The sequence below is a fragment of the Falco cherrug genome, chromosome 6 (assembly GCF_023634085.1).
Source record: "Falco cherrug isolate bFalChe1 chromosome 6, bFalChe1.pri, whole genome shotgun sequence".
Classification (NCBI taxonomy): Eukaryota; Metazoa; Chordata; class Aves; order Falconiformes; family Falconidae; genus Falco; species Falco cherrug.
Window position 1 is genome coordinate 74,888,566 of NC_073702.1, and position 25,546 is coordinate 74,914,111.

At 53.4% G+C, this 25,546-nt stretch overlaps 2 protein-coding genes across 2 annotated transcripts in view; both read left to right on the forward strand.

Annotated features, from left to right (window-relative positions):
- The window catches only part of LOC102045850 (serine protease 48), a 235,877-nt gene that overhangs the window by 83,227 nt on the left and 127,104 nt on the right, over nt 1-25,546 (forward strand). The gene's annotated exons all lie outside the window — the stretch shown is intronic.
- TRAM2 (translocation associated membrane protein 2) lies at nt 3,790-25,212 on the forward strand. The gene is made up of 11 exons (XM_055714013.1): nt 3,790-4,033; nt 12,870-12,933; nt 15,328-15,437; nt 15,652-15,768; nt 17,438-17,496; nt 18,074-18,158; nt 18,296-18,366; nt 19,016-19,120; nt 19,257-19,415; nt 20,302-20,471; nt 20,722-25,212. The coding sequence occupies exons 1-11, from the start codon at nt 3,914-3,916 to the stop codon at nt 20,793-20,795; spliced, it is 1,134 nt and encodes a 377-aa protein (XP_055569988.1). The 5' UTR covers nt 3,790-3,913; the 3' UTR covers nt 20,796-25,212.

Sequence of the window (25,546 nt, forward strand, 5' to 3'; positions counted from 1 at the left end):
CTCCTTGGGAGCAACTTGAAAATGGGTGGAATAATATGGATTAGCTGTCCTTAAAGAGTTTCAGCCTGCATGAGAGCCCTGTTGCAGTCGTTGCACCCAGGGTCCAAGTCTGCATTCTGCATACAATCCCAGCACTGAACTACAGGTCTCCACCTATAAAAATGACATGTTTAGTTCCTGTTTGGAGTAGGAGGACTGTCCAGCTGCAAATCACAGCTCCAGATACCCCTCCCCACCCATCCCACCTCCGTGGAGGGGGAGAAACCCAAGACATCAATGATCTGGTGCACATCCAGGTTTTTCCCAGCGCTGCCAGACCGAAGAGGTCACGCTGGGGAGGTGTTTCTCCCCACGGTTCCTTGTTCCTTAGCCACCAGAGGGAGATGCTGCTCAAGGCCACAAAAGCAGATGCCTTGTTCCAGAGGCTGCGTGCCCATCCCGTGCCCGGGGTTCTTGGAGGAGAGGGATGCGCAGGACTGCTGCTGCTGTGGCATCGCAGATGGGAGCAACATGGGGGGGGGGGGGGTCTGGGGTACCGGAGGTGGCTGATATGGTGTACAGCGAGTGCCTGGAGGAATGTGATCATGGCTGTGGGGGTCTCCTTCCACCTCCCCAGGTATCACTGGGCTATGAGGAAAGCTTGGAAGCCCCTGCCAGGGTCTCACCAAAGTAGTATTCGGGGCTGAGAAGAGTCATATCCATCCGCAAGTATCCCACCGTGACTTCAGGTCCAAAGGTGCATGTGCAAGGGGAGCTGCCACTGGCCGTGTTGGATGAGGCATGGGAACCTTCTGGTTTGGTAGAACCAGCTCCAGCTACCACCACCACCACGGTGCCAAGTCCTGACAGCTGGCAGAGTGCCCATGGGGCTGTGCACATGTGCCTGTGTGGGCGACATGGTCGCTCCCCATTCTGGTCTGCACGTCAGCCCGCAGGGTGCAGGGGTCCCAGGTCACTGCTCTTCGTGGAGCAACGTGGTCCTGGGATGGTCCAAACCCAGGGCGTGAAGCTGCATGAGAAACTGCAGCTGGGGAGAAGCGTGGCAGAGGGGACACAAACCAACTGCTTGGGGGAACCTGCGGATTTTTCCTTCTAGCGTCCAAAATGCTTGAAGACAGCCAGCTAGACCCTCCGCTCCTTCTTCAGCATTTCCCATGAAGCTCTTTTTGGATGAGATCTGTTACCCTGAACTTGACCTTAGGATCTGCCCAGCCTTTGGGGGTGCTCATCACTGTTTGGGCTTCAGCCACTTGCAGAAGGTCTGGAGGCGAGGTATCTCCATTCCACCACACTCAAGACAGATTGTCGTGTGCTCTTGCCTGCTCTGGAGTAGAAAATTTCTGCTCATTTGCCTCCTATTAACCTTTTTTGTTCATTTTGTTTTGAAGGAAAACCTCTCCAGCACTTTAAAGAGGTGGAGGATCGTGCCCCAGCCCAAGAGAGCTCAGTGCCACTGATGAGAGGAGCTCTCGTGGGCTGTCAAAGGGCAGCCGGGAGCGGAGGGCAGGAATCAATGGTGAATTTTGACAATGCAGGGAGTGACCTGCAGGCTCCCGAAGAGAACTGGCTGTGCGCTCACCAGTGATCTGGAAAAAGGAGCGAACAGGCAGGAACGGAGGCTACGTCCCTAATTAATTAAACACTCCCCAGGCGAGCACCTGGGCTTGGGAACGCAGCTGTCCAGCCTGCAGGCACCGTCCCCTTGGCTCGTTGTTTTTAATGGGTCACCCTCGTCCCTCTTTTGAGGCGAAATAAAATCAAGAGGTTTGGAAAGGTACTGACAGGGCACAAGGGTTGGCAGCAGCCCTGCCCCAGCCCTGCTGGGATCTTGCCTTCCAGCAGCACCATTTTCCAGCCCCCTCCGCAGCCCACTTTCTGAGCGCTGCCCGCAGATGCCAGGTCTTGGGGTCAGTTTTGTTCAATGAAAAACATTCCCTGCAGCTCCAGGATGATGTAACCTCACCACTACCCACCCCCTGAACTAACCCAGGAAAGATTTACCCTGAGAAACATCTTTTCACTTCCAAAAATATTGAAATACAATACTTGGACATTACAGAAAATGTAAGTATTTGCCCTGGAGTTACTGTTTGCTTGTTTACTCCGAGCTGAAACTTTGGATATTTTTTTCCTCCCTAATTAAACAGTTTTGGTTTGCTGCAAATCCCTTTTTGGTGTCTTTACTATTCCTGTAAATGGCAGGGCCCAGGCTGCATCTCCCGGCCCATCGCTCTAAGGCTAAACAATAACACGGAGGGGGGTTTGTGGAGGGTAAACACAGCTAATCAGGACTTGCTTAATAGGAACAAGTGCTTAAAGAGAACCCAGGGACGCGCTTCCTGGGCTGGATGGGGCTGGAGGAAAGCGCTTTGTGCTCTCAGCACCAGGTTTGAGACGGCTCAGTCCCCGCAGCAGCGTTTCCTCCCTCCTGCGAATCCCCCCCGATGGCCATGGGATGGGGTCTGCGCCTGCGAGGGATCTGTGGGGATCCAGGGATGCTGGAGGAGCCTGGCTAGATCCTGCAGGCTAAAGGATCTGGCGTCTGGTTTCCTCCAAGGGAGATCTTGAAAACAAAACCCCTGCTGCTGTCTTGCTTTGGCTGAGCAGAGCTGCCAAAGGGACCTGCCTGCTCCCCTGAATCCTTCAGGGTCCCTGGGGGGATCTGGGGGGGCTTCTTTAGGGACTGGCCTCAGTAAATAAGAGCGAACATGCCTCTGCTCGCAAAGCAGCTGGTGGCCGCAGACCCCAGCCCCAGCCGGGATGGGGTTTGGGAAAGGGATGGGGTGGGGTGGGTGCCCCGCACCGCTGGCCTCTCCCTGCGTCATGGCCAGGGGGATCTGGTGTTCAGCGCTGGGGCTGGGGCTTCGGGGGGGGGGGGTGCAGAGGTAGGTGGGGGTCAGGGTGTGCATGGGGAGGTGGGTGCTGGGCCACAGGTGGGTGATGGGTGCAGTTGTGGCTGGGCGCGCATGGGGAGGTGAGTGCAGGTGTGGGTGGGCGTCCAGCCGTGCACGGTGGGTGCAGAGGTGGGTGGGCGCCCAGACATGCGCTGTAGGTGGGTGCAGAGGCAAGTGGGCATGCAGACGTGCATGGCAGGTGGGTGTAGGTGTGGGTGGGTTTCCAGATGTGCACAGTAGGTGGGTGCAGATGTGTGTGGGTGTCTGAATGTGCATGGTAGGTGGGTGCAGATGCAGGTGGGTGCCCAGACATGCACAGTATGTGGGTGCAGATGCAGGTGGGTGCCCAGACATGTATAGTATGTGGGTGCAGAGGTGGGAGGGCACCCAGATGTGGACAATAGATGGGTGCAGAGGTGGGTGGGCATGCAGATGTGCATAGTAGGTGGGTGCAGAGGTCTGTGGGTGCCCAGATGTGCACAGTAGGTGGGTGCAGATGCAGGTGGGTGTCCAGACATGCACGGTAGGTGGGTGCAGATGTGGGTGGGCGCCCAGAGGTGCACAGTAGGTGGATGCAGAGGTGGGTGGGCGCCCAGAGGTGCACGGTAGGTGGGTGCAGATGTGGGTGGGCGCCCAGAGGTGCACGGTAGGTGGGTGCAGATGTGGGTGGGCGCCCAGAGGTGCACAGTAGGTGGATGCAGAGGTGGGTGGGCGCCCAGAGGTGCACAGTAGGTGGGTGCAGGTGCGAGCGGGCAGCAGGCACGCAGGGTACGTGGGTGCAGCTGCGGGTGCGTGCCGCGGGGCGCGGTGTGCGCGCCCGGGGTGCCTGCAGGGGCCGGGCGGAGCGGGGCAGCGGGCCGGGCCGGGCGGGGCGGGGCGGGCCCAGGCGGCGGCGCCTGCGCGGGCCGTGGCGGAGCTCCGCGAAGTTGCGCGGGGGCCGGGGAAGTTTCGGCGCTGCGCGGCGGCGGGGCGGTGGGCAGCGGCTCCCGCTCCCGCTCCGCACCCGCGCCGGCGCGGCCATGGCCTTCCGCCGGCGGGCCAAGAGCCACCCGCTCTTCAGCCAGGAGTTCCTCATCCACAACCACGCCGACATCGGCTTCTGCCTGGTGCTCGGCGTCTTCATCGCCCTCATGTTCGAGGTGAGACCCCCCCCTCCCCGCCTCCGGCTTCTTCCGGGGGGAAGACACTGTCGCGGGGGGGTGATCCCCCCCATCCCGCCGGGGTCAGCCCACCCCGGGCCCGCGGCTGTGTGCGTGTCCCCCCCCACCCCTGTGTGCACCCCCGCTGTGGACGGGATGTCCTGGGAGCCCCCCTTTGTTCTGCACGGGGTGCCCCCCCTCCTTCCCCCGGCAACCTCCCCGGGGCTGCTTTGGCTCGGGGGTGTCCAGGGCACCGCATCCCGGCGAGGTGACCCCATCCTGCTTGAGTGATGGCTGTGGGGTGCGGGACCCCTCCGTCTGGGGTGCAGGGTGCCGCCCTATTTATTCCCCATCTCTCTCCTGCCATCAGAGAGATGTGCTTCCCCCCCCCCCCCCCCCCCCCCCCCCCAATTCCCCATGGGCATCCAACCCAGCGGTGTCTTTTGGAGGTGGCACATGCTTCTGCCACCCCCAGCCCTGCCTGGGGTCCCTGGCTGCAGAAGGGGGGAGCACAGGGGGTGGCGAACGCCCTTCTGCAAACGCAGCACCACTGCTGGGGACGGTCCCTGCCCCATGCCACTTCCCAAGCACCGAGGGGTACCTCAGCCGCCCGACCACATGCAAGGAGAAAACAAGCCCTCACTGATATTTCCATCGATTGGAAATGGGAAAAGTATTTTTTTTTCCTTTTTCCTTTTTTGTTTTTTTTTATAATGTTAGCCCTTTTCCAGATGTTTTCTCCACAGCTTGCTGATCCCGCGCCGTGGGACGAAGCACCAGGGGCTCCTGGGCCTCACGCAGATGCGGCAGCTCCCCAGCCTTTCCCCATCCCGGCCGTCCCGCTCCACGCTGGGCCATGAGAAGGCATCCCTGCCTCCTCTGCGGGAAACCTTTGCCCAGTTGGGGTGGCCAGAACCCCCCGGGAAGGCCGTTGCCCCGCCACCGCCCCAGCGCCGTGCGGAGCCATGCTGGGAATGCCACTCTCCCCCTGCTCCGTCTTTCCCTCCCAGCTTGCTTTTTCCTCTCCTCTTTCGGGGAGGAGACAGGGGAGGGCTGGAGGCCACCGCCGTGCAGCTTTGCTCGGCGCTGGGCACCCTATGCAGAGGCACCTCGGGCGGCTGCAAGTTGTGGTCAGCAGCTTGGGCCGGAGCGGACCCCCCTCCCCCCAGCATCCCCCGCACAAACCCTCCCCTTCAGCGCAGTGCCACGTTTCAAAGCAAATCCGGACGGGAAAGGGGTGGCCGGGGGGCCTGGCGGAGGAGGAAAGGCTCCTTCTGTAGCAAATCGCAGGAGGAGGAAATCCATTTCCTTAATACCCTCCCGGTGGCAGCCCCCTTCTTCTCCCCCCCCCCCTTTTTTTTTCTGCAAATGCATTGAATGAGCGAGTCGCTTCCATTGCACAAACCCCTTTCGATGTGCTTGTGTGTATGTATATATATATTTAAGGGTCAGAGGAGTTTCAAAACTAACCCAAGAGAGCCAGCTGTATTCCAAAGCCACATGCAAATGTTGCGAAGTTAGGCTGCAAGTTTCGTAGTCATACTTTAAAACAAAAAAAACCAAAGTCATGGAGGTTGCACCTCTATCAGGGTTTCTCCCCACAGATGTTTTTTTCAGGGTGCTGGTTCCTGTGGTTGTTTGTCAGGACTGCCATCCTGGAGAGGTGGTACCCAGGCTCCTGCTGCAAAAGCTTTTGGTTGGTGTGATGCTCCAAGGGTGGTTTTGAAATGTGATGTGATGAAACCCCTGTGGAGGTGGCATCAGGGAGGGTTTTGTGGTGTTTCTGATTTTTTTTCTAATGTCTTTTAATTAAATCTCCTCCAGTAGCTGGGAGGCAGCAGTTTCCCTGCCAGTGCCGCCACTGTTCCGGCAGACCTTGGGGAGATGGTTGCTCACCGTGCCAGGGCGGCTTTCAGCGCTCCTCCCTCTGCACTGCCCAGCTGCATCCCTGCCCAGCAGCACCATCCTGCATCTTCCCCTTGGCATAGGGTTTGGGACAACTCTTTTGGTCCTTGTGGATTTTTTAGTCTTTATTTATTTATGTATTTATTCCTTCTGCTTTCTCTTCCTCTGGAGGAGAAATTGGGCTCTGCTCTTCCCCAGCCCTCCAAACCATCTGTACCCGTTTACATCACCTCTGCTGTGAGTAGAGCTCGGATATTTCTGCCTTTGGACACCTTTTCAGTGCTTCCTCTGCAATGGTGGGGAGGACATGTCACTGTCCCTTCTCCTCCTCTTTCTCTCTGTCCTGCTTCCCATCCCGCAGCCAGGCTCCCACCTTCCCTGATGCTGGTGGCCACAGCCAGGCTCAGGCTCAGCGGAAAACGCCGAATCCTGATCACAATAGGCCATTTCCTGCAGGGGAGGTTTCTGCGGGGAGGCACAAATGATATTTTTAACCTTTTCCCAGGCAGCCCCCAGGAGTTGAGTGCTTGCTTGCACAGTCACCCTGCTCGTGGAGATGCTCAAGGGCTGTTGCAGGTCTGTTCCCTCCCCAAGCATGATGCGAGGCATGCCTTGAGCATCCTTTTGGGTGTGCAACCTCTTCCATATCCAAATGGATTGATGGCTCCACCAGCCTGGTAATTCCTTGGCAGTGAGGCGTGGGTACCAGTCGTGATGGAGATACCGTTCACATCTTGCTTGATGCTCAGCTTCACTGCCAGCTGCGCCACTAGTGCCATCCCAGCTTCAGGGAGGGGATCTTGGAGCACAGAGAATGGCATGAGGCTGCTCACCGGTGTTACAGGTGTGTTGGGCCTGATTATTTGAGTATTGTGCACGTTTTAGATGATCATAGCATTGCTCAGGGAGGGCAGCCCAGGGCTTGGAGGGGGTGCCCTCAAAGAGAGCTGTCCTGAGTTGGGCACTGCAGGGGTTTCTGCCTTCCCAGCCAGCCCTAGGCATTCAGGGTGTAAAAACACACCCAGTGATCATCTGCGTGGTGCCAGGGAGGGATTTTGCTCTGTGTGTGTGGCTGCTTCATTCACGAGCGAGCTGGAGGCCAAAAAGAAAAGTACCCCTTTTTTTTTTTTTGTCAAAAAGCATTTTAAGTGTGTATAGAAGTGTGAAATGGGTGCTCTCCATCCTTGCGCAGAAATCACTCTGCATATATTTTTCCACCCTGCTTTGCAAAAAAATGAAGCCAAGGCCAGGCTGGGTTTAACCTGCAGCTGCCCAGTGACCTGTGTCCTATCTGGGATGGCTACTGTGCGTGGTACCAGATCGATCGGCCTCGTGTGTAGGTTGAGTTCAGGGGAGACCTCACTGGTTTTGCGGGGGTGGGGGGGGTGTTGTTCTATATCACAGGCAGGGGCTGCTGTGATGGCCTCTGTAAGGTGGGGAAACTGAGGCTCAGTCTTAGTTCTCCTTTATGCCCGGAACTGGCTGCCACAAGCTCACGGACAAAGCTGGGGACAGCTCCCGATGCTTATGCACGGGGTGATGGTAATAGTTATAAAATATTGTAAGACACGCCGTGCCCTTGCTGCGCTTTCCCCCATGCACAGGGCTGCGGCCATGAGTCATGGTGTCCCAAACACCGGGTTGTGACACTGTCAAACGAAGGCGGCTGACGAATGAGCTGCTATTTCCAGGCTTCCTGCTAAATATACTTTCCCCTCCCTGGTCCCTTCTGTAGTACTCTGCAAAAATTAAGGCCTTCTCATCATTAACAAGGGAAAACAAACTGTGTTTCTGCCTCCCTTGGTCTTTGCCAGATGTGGGAGCTGAGGCACGCAGGCGGTTTAAAGGCTGAATAGTTGGGTAAGAGTGGGGAAGAAAAAAAGGGAAAAAAAGTAGAATTTAGGTCTGCTTTTAAAAAGAGAATAAACAGGAGGGAACGTGAGGCAATGATAATCGTGTCGTACCGGGGGACAAGCTTGTTTGAGGGAGCAGGGGGGCTGCGCTGCCCTCGGGGAGGCTTTTTTGTCAAAACAGGCTGTTTACTTTTGAAGGCTTTGGTCCAAAGTTTGGCCTTTAGTTTACATATAGGGCCTGTGTCAATCCATACCGTGGATCAACAAGTTTTTCTTTCAATAAACACTCCAGCTGGCGGAGGGAAAAAAACCACCCTAAGTTGTGAGAAAAGCCTTCAGACAGCATTTTATCTTTAATTAGTTTGAGTTGTTTTTCAAGCCCTGGAAATATTTTCCCGGCTCAGACTTCAGAAACTCCCCCAGCCTCCCCCGCCAGGCGTTTGGAGCCGTTTCCTTCCTTCGAAGCACTTTTAACCCAGGCAGGACCATGGGGGTGGCTGGGTGCCTGGGGGCTCTGGGGTGGGTGAGGACAGCACGGGCTCTGCAGATCACACTGCGCTGAGGCTTTGGGAAAGGGAACCGTGTTTTGTAGTGACCTGGTGCCTCTCTGTGAAGGGTGCTCAAAAATTATCCCTCCTGAAAATCTTAGGGTTTGAGAGTCGCAGAGGGTAGATTTTGGGAGAGGTGCTGAGCTGCCTGGATGCGCGTGCTTAGATGCCTTTATTAAAAGCTACTCGTGTGCCTGCAGAAGTGGGATTGGGAATTTGGTTCGGGCTTTTACAGGGTTTTGTGGCAGGGAAAAAACCTAGATCTAAAAAGGGTGGGGGGAGCTTTGCTGGTTTGTATTAGGCAGCCACACTCCAGGCTAGCGGGGCTGTGAATTTTTTCTGGTCACTGCATTATCAGGGAGTAGATGCATAGTGGTGAATAGTAGATGCATAGTAAATGCATAGTAGTGCTGGGATTGTTTGGCTTTATCCGTCGCTCTGCCATCAAGGGCTGTGAGGTTGATGCGCTGATTTGATTTCTAGCCGTATAGCTCTGTGAGAAAGAGCCAAAGCCCTGTCCTGGCTGCTCTGAGCATCGCAGGAAACTGTGGTCTTGATAGACACATTCAGTCTTGCCTCTTCACTGTCCAGCTGCCCTTTGGTCCTCGGGTTAGTGTCATTAACCACCAGAAACCCACTTGCCGCTGAAGATGCTGTTTGCTTTGCGTGGCTGTAGAGAGCCCCTAGGGTAACTGCTTCCCAAATTTAGCTGGTTCAGGCACATCCCTCATGCCTGGCAGGATGAGGCCAGGATGAGTAGCATCTCCCTCACCCCCTTGGGCAGTGGTGAGTTGCATAGGGGTGCCCTTAATGCAGGACAGGGAGCGAACAAGGAATACACAGCCTTTTCTGTATGTTCCCCACTCAGCTTTTCCCATGCAGACAAATCCCTCTCCCACCCTATAAAAATCCCAACCCAAGTCATGGTGCTCTGTAGGATTTGGACATCTGGCTGCTTTGAGAAATGGCTGAAGAGGGGAAAACCAAAGAAGCAAGTCAAGGAAGTGGCCTCACAGCATCACCAAAAAGAAAAAAAACCCACAAACCACCAACCTGGAGAGGCCCTATTCTGTCTCTGCCTGCTGCAGTTCTGTGGCAGCTCTGGCTCTGCTCACAGGAGCGTGCCTGGCACTTCCTTTCCCATACCAGCATCTTGTTTCAGAGCAAACAGACAGGGAGCGTCTTGTGCTTCTGAATAATCCTCATGTTGCTCTTCCCATTACAAACTTCTGCTTTCTTTGGCTGCCTGCAAAATGTTCAACGTGAGCTCTAAAGCTTTGCCATCCCCAGTGCTCAGTGCTCCTTCCTGAGCCAAGAAAACCTGGTTTCTGCCTGCAGGGGACCTGGAGGTGGCATTGCTGGAAGTCGTGGTTCAAGTGTTCCCCATTTTCCAGGAGGTTTAAGCTGCTCAGTGGTGGTTCTGTCTCTATGTGCTATGCAGGGCTGTATAGCTATGGGCGCACTGTGGGTGCTCCCGGTTGATGTGGTGGAGGGGATGCTGGGGGGGTTATGGCTACAGCGTGGGATTTGGGGGCCTGATGTTCACTTGATGGAGCTTAGCTGTGACCTTGGCCAAGTCATCTATCCCTCCGTGCCCGCTGGTAAGGGGTGTGTTGTGAGCAATGGCAAAAAGATGCAGGTCCCTCCATGGATGTGCAAGGTGTCCTTCACCTTCAAGAGTGGAGGGATGTCACCAGTGTCCTACTTAAGGTGGCTTGTACCATGCATTCCGTGCTCCATCTGCCTTGGCTGCTAGAAACTGCCACTGCCTACCTGAACTGAGATGTCCTTGTGGCAGTGGTGGGGAGGTGGAGTTGAACCAGCCAAGGGTGTGTGGCATGACTGGGATGCTGGTGGCCTGGCAGGTGGTGAGTTTCAGAGGACAGAGCTGAGCTGGACCATAAGTACACTGTTCTGGGTTCCCTGTGCAGTCGCACAAATGCCCACAAAATGAGATACAGTCTTTTGAGCCCTTGGAAAGCCCAAGGACACTTTGGAAATGCTGCCTTGGCTGTTAAAGTCCTGCTGGTGCCCACGGAGAAAAGGTGCGAGGGCGAAGGATGGAACCCTGCACACGTTCAGACATATCCATGGTCAGTGTGAACACTTTAAAGCTGGTTGTGGAAGAAAGGAACACCTTTGACGCCTGGGAGGAGACCTTCCCTCCATGTAAGGGCTGTGAGATGTCCAGACGTGGATGGGGAGGTTGGATGCTCCGAGGTTCGGATTTGGCCCCCGAAGCTGCTGCTGTGGCCCTTGGGGAGTGGCTGCAGGTGTGTGCCGGGGCTTCCCCATCCACCAAATGGAGAAGAGAGACAGTTTGTCTTTGGAAATCTGTCTCTCAGGAGCTTGCCTACATCCAGGAGGTTACATTTATCTTAGGCTGTAAAACATGTCTCACAGGCTTTAGAAAATAACCTGCTACCTCTCTGTAATGAAAGGTGAAGGGGTGCAGAGGTGGCCCACGAAGCTGCTGGTGGTCCTCTGGCCCACAGGAAGCAAAGGCAGGTGTGGAGGTGGGACAGAGCATTGCTTGATCCTTGAGTGGATGGAGGAAACCTTCCTACCAGGCCCTCTAGAAAAGAAGACTAGGAGAGTCCTTGCAAACCATGTTGGGCCTGAGCACTGTGCAGCACTGCTCCCGCCCCCCGAGATGTTCCAGGCTCATTTTCTTGGACCCACAAGTCTGGCTTAGGGCCCCTTTAGCAGGTTAGGAGGCTTCATCTGGAAATGATGTCTTGTTTCCAGCTGTTTAAATGTCTGGGTGTCAGCCAGATACTCGGATAGTTGTAAAATGTTCAGTGCCCGCTGCTGTTGGCACATCTGTGACACGGCCATCCATTCCTGCAGCATCACGGGCATCGCTGGCTTTGTGCATTTGTTTCATGCCCCGCACCAGCTTGTAATGAGGTTTGGATGTAGAGTCCAGGTCATGGTTGTGCTGTACTGCTTTGGGATGAAGCAACTTTGTTTTCCTAGCCAGCAAGGTTTGCAAGAGCCAGAAGTGTCTCCTTAAGCCAGCTTGAGGCCAGGTGATGCGCTGTTTCCATTACCACCCCAAACTCTGCCCGTGGTCTCCATCTCCCTTGGCAGAGTGCTTCTTTCATCTAGTCCTCCATAAGCAGAGCATTACATGTGGGATTTCTTTTTTTAAGTGGGGAAAAAAATAAGAATCCCCAAACATCACGAAAACATGCCATAGAGTTTGCTATCCCCCAGCCAGCGCTGCAGAAGGATGGGCAGTGCTGCCTGTGCCAGCAGCAGGGAGCCGCCAGCCAGTTGCTCAATGCTCGTGGGGGCCGGATGGGAACACTTGGCAAAGCCCCACATTCCCCCCCTGCAGCTACATCCCACAAGATGTGAAGCAATATTTCCAGCAGGATTTTTAATAGCCTACAGCTCTGAAACAGTTGCAGCTACGTCTGTGTGAAATGCAGCTCAGCTCAGCATCTTCATTGGTGGGCACAGGATTTTTTGGGGGCTGGTTGTATAAGGCTGGGTGCTTGTGAAGCATTGGAAGGGTGGCTTGAGGAGCCATCAGAAAGGTAAAACCCTCTGGTGACCTGCTGGCAGTGTGGGGTTGGACGGGATGAAGACCTGTGTGGTGTTGGATGTCCGTGCACTGGCTTTTGCTGTGGCCCCGGCTTGAGGGTGCATCAGTCTCGGAGATGCTGCTTTGGGGCATCCTGCAGATGTGCTGGGATGGGATGCTCTGCCCCATCCCCACAAAGCCTCCTGCTTCACTGCTGGGGAGAGTCATTCCTTTGAATTAAAAGCAATGAATGGAAGAGTGGTCAGCACAGCCCTGGTTTGCAGGGGGCCTGATGTCTCATCCCAGGCTTTTTTTCCCCTTTTTGGGCCAGCCTGTGATGCTGGACATTCAGCTGGGATCTTGTGCATGGTCCGTGCAAAGTTTAGCTCTTTTGCCAAAGCTGCTTCCCCCCCACCCCCCATGGGACCTTCGTGAGCACCTGCACGGTCTCCAAGGGGTCCAGCCTCACTGGTCCCATGGCTGCTGTTATTAGAGGACTCTCCACAAACATGCATGGGCTAAATCCATGTGCACTATGGGGCTTTGCAGCTCCTGAGCTTGCTTGGGTGCTGGGTGCTGCCCTCCCTACCCAGGCCAGGCTCCCAGAGTGGATGGGAATGAGGGATGGTTTTAATTAACACAAATGGCCTGCTGGGTCTGGTTCCCCATGTCTCCCAAGCACCAGGTCGCTGCTACAGGTCTGTGCTACTGGAGGGATGTTCATCCTTGAGGGGAAGCAGGGAGCTTCCCCTGTCAGGATGGCTGGTGGCTTTTATGGGTGCATTGCTTTTCCAGGTTTCTTCCTCTTTTATAATTACATTTCTCCTTCCCATATCCCAAGTCACTGTTGGCAAACCTCTTCCCTAGTGAAGCTGAAGCCTGCGCATCTCCCTGGATGATTTTCCTCCCAGCAGAATAGGGAAAGGGACTAGAAGGTGGCAGAGGAATGGATTCAACAACTAATTTGCTTTTTGTTCCTCTCTGTGTGTCTTTGACAGGTTACAGCCAAGACTGCCTTCCTGTTTATCTTACCTCAGTATAATGTTAGCGTGCCTACAGCAGGTAAGAGATGCTTCTGCTGTGGATACCCTAAGGGGAGGGTCAAGTCGTGGTCTGCCCCTAACCCTCACTGTTGGCTGGCCTGAGCTCACCCTCTGCTGATGCACACCGCTCGGGCCCTTGTCTGCTAGTAAAGGAAATCTAAAATATAAGATATGTGGAGGAAAAGCAAAGTTTGAGTGGCTCAGAGCACACTGTGTCTGCCAGCCCTCATACTGCCAGGATTGGGATGAAATGCATTCCAGGGGGTTTTAGGACTTCTTCTCTACCGTGTTTCTGCCATAGTCAGGCTGCTCTGCGCTCTGCAGAGTGAGAATTCTCCTCCAGGCCTGGTCAGGCAAGATCAGATTGCCTTATTGCATGCCCAGCGTAGCTCTGTGCCCTGCCAAGTAGCAGGAGGCGTTTAGCTCTTTGCTAAGCAGCAGGGGCTGTGCAGATAATTGCTGTCTTTATTTACTGGGGACGGTGCAAGGTGAGGGTGTGGAGATGCCCGCGGTGCACAGCATGCCTGCTCCGAGCAGCTGATGGTCCTGATGCACATGGAGAGTAATTCAAGGAGGGTCCGAGCTGGCGCAGGTCCGGGTCTGATGGACCAGAGGATGTGTCCCAGGTCCCAACCAGAAGGCAGCTGGAGGCTCAGCCCCTGTTTGTATTTTGGCTGCTAGCAGCTACCTTCCTAGCTGAGAGCCCTTCTGGGGCTGGCAGCAATCTGGGCACTGGTGTGGGGGCAGCAGGGGGTGGTTTGGGTAAAGCCCTGGGCTCAGGATGAGCCAAATGCCCCAGGCACAGAGCCTGGCTTGGTGGCAGAAAACTGCAGTTAATTAGAAGTGTTTGAGTAATCCTCCAAGGGAGGAGCAGGATTGTTAAGATTAGTGAAACTATGATGAGGCAGACACGCGGAAGATAAAATGTCTGCCCCTTAAAGTCTTTGAACGTTATGGTTGAAGAAATCACCCAGCTTCTAGATTAGATTGTGGTCTGCGCTCCCCTATGGCACAGTCCAGACAATTTCTGCTGCCACTGTGTTAAGGGATTTATTCTTTCCTGATGCCAGAAATCTCAGGGGGCTGCATAATCATGTCACCAAGACCAGGTACTGGGATATCAGTATAGGGCATGAGCAAGCTGAAGCCGTGAGGAGAGAGACCTTGATATAGCAAGCCTGCTCGGAGGAGGGGTTATTGCTCACCTGAATTTTTCCAAGGCTGTTTCACACCCCTCACAAGAAGGATGCTGTTGCCTGTGAGCTGGCAGATCTTGCTTTTGTCTCCCATGCCCAACGCACACACAGCTCCTGCTAGAGCAGCTTCTGAAATACCCTAGGGAGAGGAGGCAGAGCAGTTGCACATGTGCATAATATTATTCTCTTTAGACTTGCACTTCTATCTTTTATCTTGCACTGGGGTTGAGCTCTGTGATACAGGCAGTGTTTTACCTCTGGGTTTGCACAGCACTCTGCTGGGAACTCTTTAAGGGCAGAGTGTTTTCACATCCTTACGTCAGGTGTTTTCATATATCCTATTCAAATCTTATTCATGCACCTCATATCTTAGAAATCTGAACTGAACCTTTGTGTGAGGGTAAACAGGGATGGTGACAGACAAGTCGCCTCCCAGCATTGATATTAGGAGAGGATGGATAGGATCAGGGTAAGGGAGAGCAGCAGCTGAGGGTGGGCTGAGCTTTGCATCACGATGCTTTCTGCAGCGTCCTACAACAGCAGCTTTCCCAATTCTGCTTCTTACCCATAAGCTGCAGGGCTGCAAATAGCTGCCTAAATGCAATCGTCTGGGATATTTTGGGTGCTCCTGTTGCTCCAGAAGAGCAGGGCCTCCCATGGGTCCTATTTCTCATCAGTGCCACTGTCTAGATCTCTTAATAGCGCAAGGCATCTACATTTAGGCAGCTGAATCCTGCTGCAGCGGCTTTCAGGCGTGAGTGGGAGAGACTGGGTGTTGGATGATAACTGGGGGGGTGGAAATCCCATCCCAAGCCCTCATGCTCCCAGTGGGCTATCCCTGATCCCATCACCTGCTTCAGCACTGCCTCCATGTCTTCATCCCTCCAGGCTGATAAGCTCCCATCTCTGCAGCTGGGCTATCCCCAGCCCCTCACCTCTGGCTGGGAAGGCTTGAGGTGTCCCGAGTGTCTCCTCCCTTGAGGTGTGTAACTATTAGAGGGGAAACCATCCACCCTCTGCCAATTAACTAACCCTGGCTAGAGCCCTTTCTTCCCGCCCTGTGGCAACTGGCACAGTCGTGACTTCTCTCTGCCTCCACCTCCCCAAGCTGTGTGTTGGGAATAGCCCACACACGCACACACACACTAACCCTTAAACCCTTACCTGGAAATCATTTGGGTCACAAGGATTTGACCCACCGTTTGGTCTCTTTGCAGATGGGGAGCTGATCCAGTATCACTATGGGCTGAAGGATTTGGTCACCATCCTCTTCTACATCTTCATTGCCATCATCCTGCATGCGGTGGTGCAGGAGTATGCCCTGGATGTGAGTGCCATTTGGTGTCTCAAGTCACCAAGATATCTCAGCTACCATGGTGGCACATGATCCTGCTGCAGTTAAATGCTGTTCTGGGGGTGGTCTGGGGGTTGAGGTGGTGTTCTGGGGGCTGCTTGAGATGGGGGGGAGGAAGAGGAGGGAGGGTTGTTGACCCAGTGGCTCATGTTTTCTTTTCCGTTTCTCTCCCTCTGCTACTTCCCAGAAAATCAACAGGCGTCTCCATCTCTCCAAGGTCAAACACAGCAAGTTCAATGAATCGGGACAACTGGTTGCCTTCCACCTCACCTCTGTGATGTGGTGCTTGTACGTTGTGGTGACGGTAAGGCACAAGGCTGGCTGGACCTTGGGTTCCCTGGGTGGGATCGGTGGTTTCTGGAGTGCAAAACCCCAGTGGCAGCAGAGTCCCCAGCTAGTCCCTGGGCCAAGATGAGCACATTTCGGCAAGTTTAGTTTTCAAGTGTGATGGGTCTTCGCAGCCACTGAGTGAGGGCAGCCTGGGGGCATCCTTCTGCTTTATGCAAGGCACAAGCAAATGGGCTGTGAAATATTTTGGGAGCTGGACCCCAGAAATCCTGCCTGGCCCCATCACCTCCATCCTCTGCTCCAGAACCTGCCGTCTTTCTCAGCCTCTTATTTTCCTTCTTATTTATGTCCAGTGCCTTGGGGTTTTTGGATGTCCTTTGCAGGGTTGTGGGGCTACTGGGCAGATGTTTGTGATCCCTTGCTTTGTGGTCCCTCTCTTGGCAAGCTGGTAGTGATGGGATTGCTGAGAGCAGGGAAACCACGCTATGCCTTGCATTGTATTGGGGATGTTTCAACCCAAAGCAACTGGGTGAAAAAATGCAGAGTGAAAACATTTCATTTTGTGGTGTAAGGGGGAGGGAAGAACAGGCATCATTGGAGAGATCTGACTATTTTGGCAGTGTGAAGTGATTATGATGCTTTGATATTGGTGGCCACTGGGGACTAGCTGTGGTCGCCAGCAGCACTGGGGATGGATGCTCAGGGGTAGGTCCCCTCCCCCCACTCAGAAGGTCCTGCCAGCCCCCCTTAGAGGACTACTACCCCCTTCCAGGCCAGCATTTCTGGGGATCAGCTGGCACTACTGCCCCATAGGGCTGTGGGGAGGGAAGCTTTGGCAAAACAGTTGATGCCGCTGTTTGTCGGCTGCCCTTGCCCAGTGCCAGACCCATCCCTCGCCACGTGCAAAGCATCAGCCTCCTCTGCAAACCTCCATTCCATGACATGCTCCCCAGATGCCCCATGTGTGCAGAGGTGGTCACCATTTGCAGCACTTGCACTTCCCCTGGCTTCCCTCAACTGAATAAAAGGGCTTAGAGCAGATAGGGCATGGACAATGATAACAGGTAGGTGCTGGGCTGGATGAATTTCCCATGCTAGCATCTCTTGTGGCAGGAGCTGTGCAAGCATGGAACAAAAAGGGAGCCTCATCCCATAATCTGTCCTGCAAGCATAAGTCAAGAGGCTATAGGTGAACGCAGGCAGGTGGAAAATTAAACTATACAATGCATATTAAATTAATTTTTTTTAGGTGTTTTCTTTTCCCCTTTCTTTTCAGAAGTACTTCTTTTTGTTTAAGTGATACTTGGGTTGGAAATGCTGGTGGGGAAGAAGGTCCCCAGACCAGGCCCACAGTTGTTTGGCACCATGCTACAGGCATGTCGCCCCCACGGCTCCAGAGCATCCCTCTTGCATTGCCCAAACTCCATAACATCCTATCCTGAACTTGGGACTCTGTGCAATGGAGCAAGAAGCCTTCAACCCCCAGACACAGGGGCCTAATGAAACTTGAGTGGGGTGCTAGACACCTATGAACATGGCTTTCACAGGGGACAAGGTTTTTACTACAAGCTGAAAGGACTCTGGTGTCATCCCCAGTTCCTAGTTCTGCTGAAGCAGTAGCCCACCTCATCGTAACCATGAGCTGCCTTCTTTTGCTGAAGGCTTGCATCTTTTCTCTTTTTCAGGAAGGATACATATCTAACCCCCGGAGTTTGTGGGAAAACTACCCGCATGTTTATCTTCCGTAAGCACTGACAAGGGCATTTTGTTCTTGGACTGACCACTTCCTTCCTCTATATGGTTTTCCCTGTGGCTGGGAGCAAGGCACTGACAGCGCAGCGCCCTGTGTACACACCCTGCTGCAAGGATGCTGCAGTGAGATCCCGGGGGATGGGGGATATCTTGTTTGTGGCCCTGGGGAGGGGGTTGCCGGAGGGTTTCCTCCATGAGGAAGGTCCTCTGGGCTTGGTTACTCATTGTGGCTGCTCCCTGCTTGCATCACCTTGGGCAAGTCGCTTCACTGTTCATTTTTCATGGTAGAAATGAAGTGGGAGATAGTCCTCCCTTCTTGGGTTTTTGCAAGAGCGAGGCTAGCTGAGAGCATGGAGACCACAGCACGAGTGTCTGGATAAACTCTGGGCATGACTAACTCAGCTCAACATATAATTTCAGCCCAGAAATGATGCCTCCTAAATCCCGTGGCTTCAAAGCGGTGGAGGGATTCCCCAATGCTTTGTGGCCAGACTCCTTCCCTGGTGCCCAGGTCCTTGGGGTCCTGTCGTGCCCCAGGATGGCTCACGTGGCTTGTCCCTGCATTTCAGGTTCCAGGTGAAGTATTTCTACCTGTGCCAGCTAGCGTACTGGTTGCATGCACTGCCAGAACTCTACTTCCAAAAAGTTCGCAAGGTGAGATCCAGACGGGTATTCCCACGCACGCTGGGGATGCTTGAGGTGGTTTGCTCACTGACATTGGGGAAAGTGAGCTTTGGGAGAGTGCAGGTGAAGAGGGACAACAGGTTAACGTGGCTTTCTGCCCCTGCCAGGAGGAGATCCCCCGCCAGCTGCGGTGCATCGCTCTCTACCTGGTGCACATCGCCGGCGCATACCTCCTCAAGTGAGTTGGCTGCCTCAGCATCCCATCCCACACTGTGCATGGTGCTGAGCAGGTTCTTTTGCAGTGCTAGTCACCTGGGAAGCCTCAGCAGGGCGGGGAGCTTAAAAGGGAGTAAAGGCGAGTGTTTGAAAAGCAGATTGTGTTGAAGCTCACCTCCCGACTGTGGGCCGTTAGTCAGACCGCTTTCACAGACGCACAGAGCTGGTTTTGAAGTTCAGTGATGTTACAGGAGTGCACAGGCAGTCTCTGTTCACAGGGCATTGCAAAGCAAATGTTAACCAAGGACCCAAAATGCAGACTGAGAGGTGCATTCCCCCTGAGTGTGGGAAGCACACTGGGGTGCTCTCTCAGCACGGCATGCCAGGCAAGCTCTTATTCTTCCTCTGAGTGTGTGCACAGAAGAGCATTGCCAGTGGTTAGGGGTTTGTGTTGGATCCATCCCAGCTGTGCTACTGGTTCAGTCTGCTTTGATGTTTTGGGGGCAGGGATTCCCCCCATGTCAGTCCTGCCCCCACTGTTGCAGAAAGGTCCTGCTTTGGGCTGGTGCTGCAGCTTGGGGTTGGCAGTGGAGATGCTGTCGCTGGATATGAAGAACTGAGTTTGACCAGCCCAGTGATGCTTTATTTTTTTTCTTTCTCCTCCCTACTAGCTTAACCCGCTTGGGGCTGATCCTCTTGCTGTTGCAGTACTTAGCCGAATTCTTCTTCCACATGGCCCGGCTGGTCTATTTCACGGATGAGAACAACGAGAAGCTGTAAGCAGGCGAGCTGGCTGTGGCTTCCATCCTCCGGTGTCCAAGAGAGCCATCAGCGTGACCTGGGGCTTGCTCTCACTTTCCAGCTCAGCGCTGGAGGCTGTTCCTGCTGACACCTGTGCTTGCCCTCCTGCAGGTTTAATGTCTGGGCTGTCGTGTTCGTGGTCACCAGGCTCTTCACCCTCACCTTGTACATCCTGGTCATTGGCTTTGGGCTGCCACGAGTGGAGAACCAGGCCCTGGACCCCGAGAGAGGGAACTTCTTCAGCTTTCTTTTCAACAATATCCTCTTCAGGTAGCAATGTCACCTAATACATCTTTCTTGGTTGTGTTATCCCAAGGTGGGTTTTGCCAAGTTTGGAAATGCTGGTGGGGATCTGATCTAGGTTCCCTTTAGAGAAAGTCCTGACAAGCTGGGAGGGTGTGGAGGGAGCAGAGCAGGGTTAAAGGCTACAGAGCCACAATGGAGGGGAAAAGCCAGCAGGTAAGTTGTTCACTGGGTGAAGTTATAAAGCACGAGTCTACCTTAAAGAAATGCTTGCAGGTTTTCCCTTCTGCACCTGTAACTGCGTTTACACAGATGTGGTCACTGAAAAGGTGTTTTCCCGTTCTGCTAGGACATGTTTTGCTGCCTGTTGACATGGGAAGCGGAGGATGGGATAGGTTCCTCATGTCTTGCAGTCTCTCTGTCAAGACTGGGAGCCTTTCTCACCCATACAGCAGCTGTAGGTTCAGTTCAGAAGTTCCTAGGACAGGTGCCTGGTCATTCCCAAACTTTTTGAAACCACGGACTGCTGGCACACCTGAAGATTTGGAGGATTTTTTAGCTGCCTTCCAAGCACATCCACCTTTTAGATGTATGGAGCAGCTGGGGACATCTTGCCCTGTGCAGTGGTTTGGGCAGTGCTGTTTGGGATGATCCTATTAATCCGTTTGTGCCCTAAAGCCTTGAGTCAGCAATGCCGGGAGCACATGAGAGCTTTATGGTGGGGAGGGAAAGGGAAGGGGCTGCCCTGACCTCAGGGGGTGGCTGAAAGTAGAGACGGAGGGACGGTGCCTGCCTCGGGTGCTCAGTGCAGCCACCCAGTGGCACCTCAGCTGGAGCCCTGGTGTGGGTGGAAGGCTGGGCTTGTGGTGGCCTCGCTCCTCTTCTCAGCCTGCCTCTTCTCCACCCCTACCAGAATGAGTGTGCTGCTGTTGGTGTGCCTCTTCCAGGCCTCGGTGATGTGGCGCTTCATCCACTTCCAGCTGCGGCGCTGGAGGGAGTACTGGAACGAGCAGAGCAGTCGGAAGCGAGCCGCTGCCGCCGCCAGCAGCAAGCAGCAAGCCAAGCCACTCAAGAGGGACTCGGGTGAGTGCTGGGACTGGTGTGTCATGGGGTAGCACCGTGGGAGGCATCAGTGCTGTGGTTCAGCATCCCCTCAGCAGGCTGCTGCCTGTGCAGGCAGTGCTGTGGCAGCGCCTCCTGCTCAGTGCTGAGCCCAGCGGGTCCCCAGCAGGGTCATGCCATGGTGGGGGCCTTCCCCTGCCTGTGGGCCAGCCCCAGGAGAATGAAGGGTTTGACCTGTGCAAGGGACAAAGTTTTCTCCCTCCATCCCCAGGTTACCATGAAAATGGAGTGGTGAAAGCAGAGAACGGCACCTCGCCACGAACCAAGAAGCTGAAATCGCCGTAGAAGCAAAAGTTTGTCTCCTGGGTAGGAGGGCGAGATACCGGGACTAAGAAGTGACCCCTCCTCCTGATCCTTGCGAGTGTCATCTTGAATGGCTTGGAAACCAGTCATCTTCCCAAGGTGTCTCTCGCTCTCCTCCTTTCCTTTCTTGCTCTCTTGAACCATTTGCAATAAAACCAAAAAAGGTCCCTTTCCCCTGCCCCCTTCCCCTCGTAGGAACCTTTTCCAACCCTCCTGGTTTTGCCTTCCTCTGTTTCATCGTAAATCAGCGTGCAATTTTTGTTTTCTTTTCTATTTTAGTGTTTGGTTATTTTGGATTATTGTTACAAGTGCATTGTAGGTGGTTCCAAACAATCCTTTTTTTCTTCTGTAGCATGTTCCTCCCCTTTCTCAGTGGTGCTTCCCTGAGCCCCTGGGACAGGGCCATGGCAGCTTGAAGGCACCACATGTCTCTTAGGGGAACAGGCTCCTGGGGGATTGTGCTGGGGCTCTGTGACCCTGAGGCTCAGGGGTGCTTTTGGGCAAGGGTTGCCACTCCTGGGGCATGTCTGGCCAGTGCTTGCCAAGTGCCTTAGGATGGTGCTGCTGCAAATAGCAACCAGGGTCTGCGGGAGGAACCTTAGCTGTGTCTTGTCTCATGGTGGACCTCTCGTTAAGTGGGGTTTTTCTGACCCCTGGATTTGAGCTAATTCTAGCTCAAATTCACCTCCTAGCCTTTGCTTGCCCAAGCTCTTCTGGTACAGCTGGGTCTCTTACCCTCTTTGCTGCAGGGGGTGAGCTGCCCCGTAGTTATTCTGGACTTCCCAGCCCCAGGAGCTGGGCTCAGGGCTCTGCAGCTTGCAGTGCCTTGTCGTGGGGCAGCAGCATCCTCAGGTCCATATGAAACCTTGAGTCCTGCCCCACTCTGAGTGGTGGCCTGGCTTGTGGCAGCCCAGGCCCTTTGCCAGTTGGTGTGTGCCTCATGGACCTGGTGTTCTCATGGCTCATGACCATGTCCAGGTGACAGACTAGCTGCTGCAAAGGGTTTTTGCATCAATGGGACTGTGGCCCTCATGCTGTCACCTTAGCCTTCCTCATCCCTACCGTACCAGTCTGGCAATGCCATCGGCAGCCACCAGCTTCACTCTTCGTTTCCAAAGGATACAGAGCTTGTATCCGCCGAAGGTGCTATCAAATGCAGGGTTTCTTCCAAAAAACGTAGCCCCTTCATCCCTTCTGAGCTGTGAATGAGATAACAGGGAAGGGAAAGGAAGCCGGGGCTGCAAGGAGCAGCTTGCATATTAGGAAAAGCTTAACTTGTGACGCATAGCTGTTAGCAGATGGAGTTGTCTCAAATCTACCTCAGAGGCCATCTGTTGGTTCAGACCACTCTCCCCTCTTGCTCCTGCCTGCTGCCACCTATATCTGCTGGCAGGAGATTTCATGGGAACCCCAGATCCCACCAGCTCAGTCCCTTGCTGCTTTGCTGGGGAGCAGCATCTCCTACCTGGGGTTTCATGGGTCAGTGCCATCTCACTGAGCTTCTTCGGGGTGCCATGCACTGCTCTAGGTTTGGCTGGCTTGCAGTGGATGGGCATCTCACCCCACAGCTCTCCTCTGGGGCAATTTCAGTAGCCAGGCTTTGCTGTTGGTGCCTCTTGTGCAGCAAAGCTGGCTGTAGCTTTAGTTCTGCTTCGCCACAGCAGGAACAAGCGAGCAGTGTGCTCCCCCAGCTGGGTGAGAAGAAGGGGGCACAGATTTGGGGGGAGCGTGGGGTGCTCTTCAATATGCAATCCAGGATTGAGGTCCACCTTCCTTGCGGGTGAGGGAGGCACGTTGTCCTTAGCGTGCCATTTGCTCAGCCCTTGGAGCAGCTGAACTCTGGCTCTTTCTGAGTGCAATCCTAGCTTGAGGCTGGCACAGTTGTCCCTTGCATCATTCATGTTTTGAGGAATGGGTGACAGTTGATTTTCTGCCCCTCTTTGAGTTGAGTGAGGTGTTTTATCCTCTTTCTGTAGATGCCTGTTGTCCTTTCCTCCCCCTCTTGTTGAGCTAACACTGGGCACCGGAGGGAGAAAATGTGCAGGGACACGAGGACAGTTGGTTATCCCCACAATCTCTTGAGTGTCAACTGAGAGATATTGGCAGGAGAGGGATTCCCCCTTTTTCAGGGGAACTGAGGAAGGAGACTTTGGAGCAAACCCCATGACGGTATCTTGCAATTGCTCTTCATAGCCCTTGCTGGGTAGATAATGCACGTTTTGGCTCAGAGGCAGCCACAGTACCTGTGGTGCAATGTGATCAGAGGGGGAAAAGAGCTTTACATTAGGGAGTATGTGGAAAAGGTCTAGCGTGAGAGGTTTTGTCTTTCTACTGCCTCTTCCCATCCCCAGGCATCCACTGTCGCGTGCCCTCTGATAATAACCGCTGGCCAGCATCTCTCCAGAGCCTCAGCCGGTCCTTCCTGCAAAGCCGGTGCCTCACAGCAGCTTTGACTCTGTTAACAGGTGACACAAAACGGTCCCCCAAAAAACAGGCTGCTGAATGATTCCTCCTCCTGCCTGCTTTGCTTCAGGAGCTTTTCCACTCACAAAATCCTGCATCTCCATACAGTAGCTAGTTATGCTTTGTATCCCAAGTGCCTTATGTTGCCATGTAGTCTCTTGTATGCTTGATCTGTGTACTATATCAGTAGCTGAATGCCCTCCCTCTTTACAATGTATGTACAACATATGCTACAACTATGTGTTTTTTGGTTTCTTTTTGATAGAGCTACCAGTAAAAGGGACAGTTTGTTTTGGAAGCCTTTCCACGTGTTCTTTTTTTTAAAAAAAAACTTATAGATAATGGGGCTTTTTTTGCCCTCCTCTGTATTTAGTCCTCAGAAATCCCCATCCTTCTCTTGTTCCACCCAAATGTGGCAGGTTTAGGTATTTTTTTGAGCTGAGCCTTTGTTGTAAGGCAATATGTGCTGTCACCCCAGAGGTTTGCAATCCACCCTCCACTGGCGAGGCTGCCATGGGCTACTTCTATCTCTGTCCAGTGTGAACACCATCCCCTTGGCTGCAAGCCCGCAGTAACTGCTTCTACATCCATGTCATTTCTCAGCAGACCAAGCCCTCTCGTTAGCCCAAAGAGCTTTTTCTTTCCCAGAGTATTTTCATTGCAAGCCCTTAGTGGTCAAACTTTCCTTGACCGCTCTGCGTACAAAGATGCCACAAGATCACTTTCTTTGAGTGGATGCTTTTCTCGTGCCCCATCTTGTCAAGCCCTGTGTCTTCTGCAAAAAAATTCCAACCCCAAACAGGAGCTCTTGTCCACCACAGTGCAGAAAGCGTTAGAGACTATGCAAAACTACAAGTCCTTATGATGCTATTGCTTGCACCCTTCCTCTGGGCTTGAGGCTGCTTTTGTAGTCTGTGTCCATTATTCAACCTAAGAAGGTCGGGGGTTGAGGAATCTCTTGATTTTTTGGTGTGAAGCCTGATGTTTTCCTGCCCTAGCCTAGAAGAGCTATGGAATACCAGGAGTAGTTCTCTCTTTTTGTCTTAGATAGTTGGGGAATGAGCTTGGGAAGAGAAAAGGGGCATAGGAAGAACAGATGTAGCATTTCACATATAATTTTTGAGTGACTTATGTTATGGGGCATTACAGTTGTGTTGGCTTTTTTGTTTGTTTGTTTAGGATTCTTTCTTCTTACTCATCATGTTTGGGTTAGTAGTAAAGAAAACAAGTTCCAGTTCCCCTGTAGGTCCCCTTACCCTTAACTCACCATTTAAAAATGTATTTTTGGTAGGCTTCCTGGTTGGAGGGAAGAACGACTACCCTAGGATGCCTCCCCCTTGCCTCCAAGTGACTCTTGAAGCCTGCAGCTGCCCTGCCTTTGCTGCAGTGCCTGGGGGTGTACAGCAGCCTCAGTCTCTTGCCTTAGATGAAGTCTTGGTAGCCGGACCCCGACTTGTGTCAACAGTAGATGGAGGTTGTGGGGTCTGATTTACAGCCTTCCCGTAAACCTCGTGCGCGTGTAATAGACTGTTTGATGGGTAGGTTTTATACTCAGTGAAGTATGTTACTTCGCCTCAGGGCTGGGGCAGGGGTGGTGTTGCCCACAGCAGGGAAGAACGGCTGTTGTAAAAGCCAGGCAGAGGCACGGCGTTTTTCTTTGAATATGTTGAACTCGATGGACCAGACTTCAGCAAAGGAACTTGAGGAAAAATTCTGTTCTTCCATATTTATGCTTTAGTGCAAATTTCCTAATTTTGGAGGGGGTGGGGGGAAGTAAGAGTCTCTGATATTTTATCCTGTTTGTTTCATTCTCCCTGTCACTTAAAGTTTTTTGTATGGATTTTGTTTGTTGCTGTTTGTTGTTAAATGACTTTTGTGCTACACTCAACAAAAGTATTTTTCTGAAATAAATAAATAAAAAGCATAGATTCTTCCATTGCTGCTGTCGGCTGATGCTTTTAGCACTCTGCAAAGCTGTATGCATTGCAAAGCAGGCTGTGATGGGTTGTAATTTCTCTTCTGCTGTACCGGACTAGTCTGTTCCCTTCGGCGCAGCATCTTGTGTCCTCGTATTCTCCACAGCTGGGTTTCATCTTCTTGCATTTCCCATGTTTTCAGCACAGGCAGCTGCTTCTGAGTTAGTTATCTGTGGCTGCCTTCATCACTGGGAGTGGAGGATAAGGGCATTTGTAGGGTATGATTTATCTGATGTGGTTTAGGTGCATACTTTATGGTGAGCTAAATTGTATACTTTCGGCAGCTGGCCCTGG